The sequence below is a fragment of the Sceloporus occidentalis genome, unplaced genomic scaffold, assembly GCF_023333645.1.
Source record: "Sceloporus occidentalis isolate IW3139 unplaced genomic scaffold, rSceOcc1.0.p SCAF_8, whole genome shotgun sequence".
NCBI classification, from domain to species: Eukaryota; Metazoa; Chordata; class Lepidosauria; order Squamata; family Phrynosomatidae; genus Sceloporus; species Sceloporus occidentalis.
The window spans coordinates 48,185,287-48,193,010 of record NW_028316988.1 but is presented as its reverse complement, the minus strand read 5'-3'; the positions used below and the strand labels follow the sequence as shown (position 1 = coordinate 48,193,010).

Here is a 7,724-nt window from a genome sequence, read left to right as displayed (position 1 = left end):
TTGGGAAGACTTGGGGGGGGGCGCTGGAGGAGGCGAGGCAGGTGGGTCCTCCAGGGGGCGTGGCCGGGGGCGTGGCGTGGCCGTGGCGCCTCATCCAATGGGAGCTCTGCCCGCCGCGTGGGCGTATCCCGGGCGTCCCTTTAATGCCCTTGGCAGCTGGAGAGCGGCGGAGACAATAAGGCAGAGCGTGGCTGGAGCGGCCGGAGCTGCTCCTCCTCCTCCTCCTCCTCTTCCACCATGATGTCCATGAACAGCAAGCAGGCCTTCAGCATGCACCCCATCCTCCACGAGCCCAAGTACACCCACCTCCACTCCAGCTCCGAGGCCCTCCGCAGGGCATGCTTGCCCGCCCCGCAGGTAAAGAGGGGTCTGGGGGGGGTTGGGGATGATGGGAGTGGTAGTAGTAGCAGTGGTGGTGGTGGTGGGATCTCTCAGCCCAAGGGCATCCAGGCAAGTTTGGGGGCCATGCTGGGACTCCCAGGGCACCTGATCAAGGGAAGAAGTGGACCCTTTGGACCACAGGATGCTCAGCTGCCAAGGATGCTCAGCTCAGAAAGAAAGAAGAGAGGATCCCACAAGAAATGGGGGGAAATGATAAAAGTCCAGGGCGCTTCAGAAGAAGGCTGCCAAAGGAAAGCTACTCTCCGTCACTTTGGCACCATTCTTTTTGAATCACCCTCTCTCTCTCTCTCTCTCTTTATATATATATATATACATATATATATATGGAATGGGGAGGGGGTCTGGATTGCATACACACACACAAATTACACGCACACATATATGGTCTAGATTGCACACACACACACACACATATGTACTAACATATAAAACACGCATTAAAATCATTTATCTCTATATATCTATATGGTCTGGATTACAGATATGTATGTATTTGTATATAAAAATCACACACACACACAGAGAAAAATTATATTTATCTCTATATATCTATATGGTCTGGATTACATATAGATATATGTGTGTGTGTGTACTTATATATAAAAATCATACACACACAAATTATATATGTGTGTGTGTGTGTGTGTGTGTATATACATACACATACGGTCCAGATTATATCTATCTATCTATTTATCCACCTGGTCTGGATTATATATATATATATATATATATATATATATATATCACACACACACATAAAATAATATATGTGTGTGTGTACATATATACATATGGTCTGGATTATATATGTGTGTGTGTGTGTGTGTGTGTGTATGTGTAGTTTTGGTCTGGAAAAGGGACCTTGAAGCCCCTTTGAGACTAAGAGGCATAGGGCAAAGTCATACACACACACACACACGTGTGTGTGTGTATCCACATACATACATTTCTCTCAGTCTCAGAGGAAGGCAAACCTCCTTTGAACAAATCTTGCCAAGAAAACCCAAGACAGGGTCGCTTTAGGGTTGCCGTAAATCGGAAACCACTTGAACGCACACAGCAACACACACACACACACACACACACACACCTGTACACATGCATACATATATAGTATACACATATTCTCCTGATAGGGTCGCCTTGGGGTTCCCGTAAGTCGGAAACCACTTGAACACACAGCAACAAATACACACACATGCAACACACTTAGCATGTATATATACGTTGCTGCTGCTGCTGCTGTTGTTGTTGTTGCTGTGTGCCTTCACGTCGTTTCCGACTTCAGAAGAGGCTCTCATACTTCATCCGCAGCCGCCTTCTCCTCTCTCCCTCCCTCCATGCCCTCATCCATCGCTCCATCCCCTCATCCCTACCTCCATCCATCCCCAGATTCCTCCATCCAGACCTCATCTTTGGAAGGGGCAGCCAAAAGCCCAGTCTGGGGCAGAGGACAGAGACCCAATGGGGTGGAGATGGGGCAATTCAGAAGCCAGCATTGGGGAGGGTTGAGGGGGGGACCTATTTCGTCTGGACCATCTCTAGGGGATCCTGCCCCAGTGAGATCCCCAACTGTCCTTCAGTGGAAGGGCTTTTAAGTTTCCTTTCCTTCCAAGTCCAGATCCCAAAGGTCAACTGTCCTCAAGTTGGCTTGGACGGTGCCTTCCTTTAGGGCAGGGGGTTGGATTGGATGACCCTTGGGGGTCCCTTCCAACCCTATGAGCCTACTATTTAGACCCTATGAATGAGAGACCCCCCAAAGCCCCCCAAGACTCACCCTCCCTGCAGGTGCATGCTCTCGGATTGAGTCCACCTGGGATCTAGTTTCCTATTGCTGTCTCCACTTTCCCAAGACGATAGTCTTTTCTCTGCAAAAGGGACCCAAGGCGGCTCACAACAGAAAAACACTTTAAAAATTATTTTAATAATAATAATAATAATAATAATAATAATGCGAACCCAGTGAAAAACAGTATAACATTGGGATTGAAAACAGACAAAAAGCTTAAAATTCCTCCCAAATATGTCCCAAACCTGCATTTTTTGTGGCTCTTCTCCGTCCAAATTAATTGCTTCTAATTTAATAGTTGTATTAATCTGCGGTGTTCTTTGCAGGCCTTAATTTAATTTAATATGATTTTAATTGATTGTAAGTACAATAAGATAAACCTACAGTGCTTTAAAAATAAATCTTAATAATAATAATAATAATAATAATTCTATTAGCAAGACCAAAAAGATAGAAAGGCGAAAGGGCGGCAGCAGGAAAAGCAAGACGGTGAGTCCATCAAAACTTACCTGGCCAACCCAAGAAAGTGTTACCTGGAGAGGAAGGTTGTTGGAAGATTTTGGGGGCGTTGGAGATGTTTTTTGAGGAGGGGGGTATTCTTCCACCGGAGCCCATTCTCTGGCTTCTATCAACCCCTCCTTTGGCATCTTTGGGACATAGAAATGGACCTGGGCTTCAGGTTTTGGAGACTGGAGGGACAGGTGTAAGAAGAGGAAGGGATGGGGGCCAAGAGAAAGGCAGGTGGGGATTAAAATGGGAAGATGGACGGTTGGCTTTGGTTGAAGCGTTGGGCGATAGCTCTGGAGAGCAGGGGTCCAGTCCCGGATCGGCCCTGCAAAGCCGCTGGCCTTGGGCCAGTCACACTCTCTCAGCCTCAGAGGAGCCCAAGGGCAAACCCTCTCTGTAGAATTCAAAGATATAGCCATGTTAGTCTGTAGAATCATACGTAGAGAGATCTTGTAGCATCTTTGAGACTCACTGGAAGGAAGAAATTGGCAGCATGAGCTTTCGTAGACATAGACTCATAAGAGTTGGGGGAGACCCAAGGACCATCCCGTCCAACCCCATTCTGCCATGCAGGAACTCTCCATCAAAGCATCCCAGGAAAGACATGCCAAAGGAGTGTGTTTCACTGTCGAACAGCTCTTAACTCTCAGGAAGTTCTCCCTAATGTTGAAGTGGGATCTCTTTTCCTGCCAGTCGTGATAGGGTCGCCTTGGGAAACGACTCGGAGGCCCACACAACCACGACGACATCGCTTTGCACTAACTTAACCAGAGTTTAAATATGCCATTTTTGTTTGCTCCTAACTGTACTGTTGCTTCATATGGTAAGCCGCCCTGAGACCCAGTTTTAGGGAAAGGAGGGGATAGAAATAAATATCATCAGTATCAATCATCGCCAATCATCATCATCATCATCATCATCATCATCATCATCATCATCAATGGTGGTGTTGACTTGTTCCAACCAAGTTAGCCAAGGTGAGGAAAGTGAGTCTCAGTTTTGGAGATAATAATAATAATAATAATCAGTGGTGTTGTTGAGCTGTCCCAGCCAAGCTCCAATAGTAATAGTAATAGTAATGGTGAGGATGATGGTGATGATCCTCCTCCTCCTCGATGTTGACTTGTCCATCCAAGTTGGCCAAGGGAGGAAAGTCAATTCCAGTTGGGTTGAAAGGGCAGATGATGATGATGATGATGATGATGATGATGATGATGATGATCCTGATCCTCCTCCATGGCGTCTCCCAGGTGAGGCCAGGGCCCCATTGGAAGGACTGCCAGTCCCTCCACCTCCCCTGCTGCTCCTCCTCCTCTCAGGATGCTGGGCCTTGCGATGCCTTGGGGCCTGGGCTGAGCCTTCCTCACCTGCTCTCCTTGTCCTCCTTCCTTCAGCTGCAAGGCAACTTCTTCGCGGGGCTGGACGAGAGCCTGCTTCGGGGGGCCGAGGCGCTGGCGGCGGTGGACCTGGTCTCGGCCTCGTCGTCCTCCTCGTCGCCGCCCAAGAGCCACCCCTTCAAGCCAGATGCCACCTACCACACCATGAGCAGCGTGGCCTCCAACCTCTCCTGCCCGCCGGTCTCCTCCGCCGCCTCGGTCCACCTGCACCACCCGGCCGTCTTGGCTGGGCACCACCACCCTGGGCACCACCACCACCACCATCACCACCATCACCAACCGGGCCAGGGCTTGGAGGGCGAGCTCTTGGAGCACCTGGGCTCTGCCTTGCCCTTGCCGGAGGTGGGCACTGCCCCTGCCAGCCACCACCCGCCGCACCCCCACCACCCCCACCCCCTCCAGGGGCTGAATGCCCTGGGCCACCCCGCCCATGCCCAGGCTCCGATGGGCATGGGCCCCCATCCCCCGCACGGCCTGGCTTCCCACCCGGTGCTGGCCGGCCCCGAGACCGAGACAGACCCGCGGGAGTTGGAGTCCTTCGCGGAAAGGTTCAAACAGCGCCGGATCAAGTTGGGGGTGACCCAAGCCGACGTGGGCTCTGCCCTGGCCAACCTCAAGATCCCCGGCGTGGGCTGCCTGAGCCAGAGCACCATCTGCCGCTTCGAGTCCCTGACCCTCTCGCATAACAATATGGTCGCCCTGAAGCCCATCCTGGAAGCCTGGCTGGAGGAGGCCGAGCGGGCCCAGCGGGAGAAGCTGGCCAAGCCCGAGGGCGCCTACGCGGCCGGGGACAAGAAGAGGAAGCGCACCTCCATCGCCGCCCCCGAGAAGCGCTCCCTGGAGGCCTACTTCGCCGTCCAGCCCCGGCCTTCCTCCGAGAAGATCGCCGCCATCGCCGAGAAGCTGGACCTCAAGAAGAACGTCGTCCGGGTCTGGTTCTGCAACCAGAGACAGAAGCAGAAGCGGATGAAATTCTCCGCCGCCTATTAAAAGAACCACCAAGGGATCGGACCGAAGGGAGGACTAAGGGGGAAGGGGGGATCGGGCCCAGGGATCCAGCCCCGACGGCATCCAGGAGAAGCCTCCTTTGGACTCATCTGCCGGCTGCCTCCTTCCCGCCTTCCTTGCTTCCGACCTGGGCTTTAGAAGAGACTCTGGGGGCAAAAGGAGGACCCTCTGCCGAACTCCAGAGCTAGAGAGCGGAAGGGGCTGCTGGCCCCAGAGAGGACCCTGGGGGGGGGGGGGCTGGGAAGGGAAGGAGGCCAGTGGTGGAGGGGCGCTTTGCCTGGAGTTCTCTCTTCCTTTTCCTTCCTTCCTTCCTTCCTTCCTTCCTTCCTTCCTTCCTCTTCTCTTTTCTTCTTTCCCTCTCTTCCTTCCTTCCTTCCTTCCTTCCTTCCTTCCTCCCTCTTCTCTTTTCTTCTTTCCCTCTCATCTTTCTTTCTTTCCTTCCTTCCTTCCTTCCTTCCTTCCTTCCTTCCTTCCTTCCTTCCTTCCCTGTCTGTCTTTCCTATTTGGTTTTTCCTGGGCAAAGGGGGCAAAAAAGGATGGGTTCAGGGCATCCTCATCCCAGGTTTATCCCAGCAAATTGGAGAAGGAAAGGAGGAAAGGGGGGGGGGGGGGACAACACAACACAACACAACAGCCCGACATAAGAATAATGATAATGATAATAATAAAGTATAATTAACAATATAATTATTAATTTATTATTATTATTATTATTATTATTATTATTATTATTATTATTAAGGATCCAGGCCGAAATAAGTTTGGGACCTGATGTCTGCAAAGGGTTGGGGCTTTGCTTTTTCATCTTCATCTTCATCTTCATGTATATATATGTGTGTGTGTGTGTGTGTGTGTGTGTATGTATGTTTACATACACATATGTGTGTGTGTGTGTATATATATATATATATATAACACACACACATATATGCGTGTGTGTATATGGGTATATATATATATGTGTGTGTGCATATATATATATATGCATATAAACACATATGTGTGTATATATGTATGTAATATATATATATGTATGTATATATACAAATATGTGTGTGTGTGTTATTGTTGTTGTCGTCGTCACCATCATCACCATCACCATCATTATCATGACGTGTGGACCCTTGTTATCCGCTGGGGTTTGACTCCAAGACCCCCGCGGATACCAAAATCCATGGATGCTTAAGCCCCTTTCAACACAATGGTGTGTTGCCATGATGTCTTATTCCATAAAATGGCCAGATCGAGGTTTGCTTTTTGGAACATATGGATTTTAAAAATCATCTCAAGGGATGGAGGCTTGAATCCGTGGATACGGAGGGACGCCCCAAAGCAGAGAGACACAACCCTTTCACACCTCAGATCCCAAAGCGATGATTTCTTTCTGCAGTAGGGAATTGTATGTAGTCATAATATATAGCCCCAGACATCGTTCCTTTCGAGGGATTCCTCCCTTTGGATCCATTCCTCTCTTTTCCCCAGATTTCTTCTGCCTTTCATCTTTGTTTTCTCATTTGCAAACATCTTCTTTTTTTCTACCTCATCCATTTCAGAAAGAGAGAGAAAACCCGGGCCGGGAAAGGTGTGTGTTTGTGTGTTTGTGTGTGTATTAAATTTAAAACGAAAAGTAAACCCATAAAGAAAGTTTTTGCTGGAAGACTTTAGCTCCAAGGGATGGAGCTCCATTGGATTTCGTTTGTTTCTTTCCAGACTGTACAGACTTCACTGTAAAAAGGGACAAAAGAACAGCAGCAGCGGCGCTTTGACAATCAAATCCTTTTGTAAAAATCGCATTTTGACTCTTTTGCAACCCGAAGGAATGGGACCCAAGAGTTGCAAAGAAGGGAGAGGAAACGGAAAGGGCTCCGGAGATGGGACTTCTTCTATTTGGATAGGGGCTTTGGGGCTTTGGGGGGAAGTTGGGTTCCCTTTCCACCACTTTTTATTTTTTAATTTTAAAAGGAGGAGTGTGTGTCTGTGTGTATATGTGTATATATATAAATATAAATATATCTAATTTATATGTCCCCCTCCCCCCCCCCCCCCCAAAAAAAAGAAGAAGAAGCACTAAGAAAAATCCTTTCAATCGTTTGCAAAGACATTCATTTGCAAAGATATTTATTTTTTGGTTTTTCCTCTGGTGGCACTTATCTTATTTTATTTTATCTTTTATTTTATTGTATCTTATTTTATTTTATTTTATCTTATCTTATTTTATCTTATCTTATCTTATCTTATTTTATTTTATTTTATCTTATTTTATTTTATCTTATTTTATTTTATTTTATCTTATTTTATTTTATCTTATCTTATCTTATTTTATTTTATTTTATCTTATTTTATTTTATCTTATTTTATTTTATCTTATCTTATTTTGTTTTATCTTATCTTATTTTATCTTATTTTATTTTATTGCTTCGGTTGCTTGTTTCCGAAGGCGAATATGGAACGATAATAATAATAATAATAATAAAAATATTCATATTTCCTTTCCTTTTTTAAATCCTAATTTTCCTTTGGAAGCCAAAGGAGATTCAAAGCCTCTGTTTGTGCTGCGAATGGCATTTATTTCGACGTCTGTTAAATGGGGATTTTCCAACACAATAAAAAGAAAACAT

At 47.1% G+C, this 7,724-nt stretch overlaps 1 protein-coding gene across 1 annotated transcript; it reads left to right on the top strand.

The window, feature by feature from the left end:
* The first annotated feature begins 222 nt into the window (after positions 1 to 222).
* LOC149308853 (brain-specific homeobox/POU domain protein 3-like) lies at positions 223 to 5,161 on the top strand. Its single transcript, XM_089537195.1, has 2 exons — positions 223 to 357; positions 4,096 to 5,161. Exons 1-2 carry the CDS (start codon positions 238 to 240, stop codon positions 5,086 to 5,088), a joined length of 1,113 nt encoding a protein of 370 aa, XP_089393321.1. The 5' UTR covers positions 223 to 237; the 3' UTR covers positions 5,089 to 5,161.
* Positions 5,162 to 7,724: the final 2,563 nt, after the last annotated feature.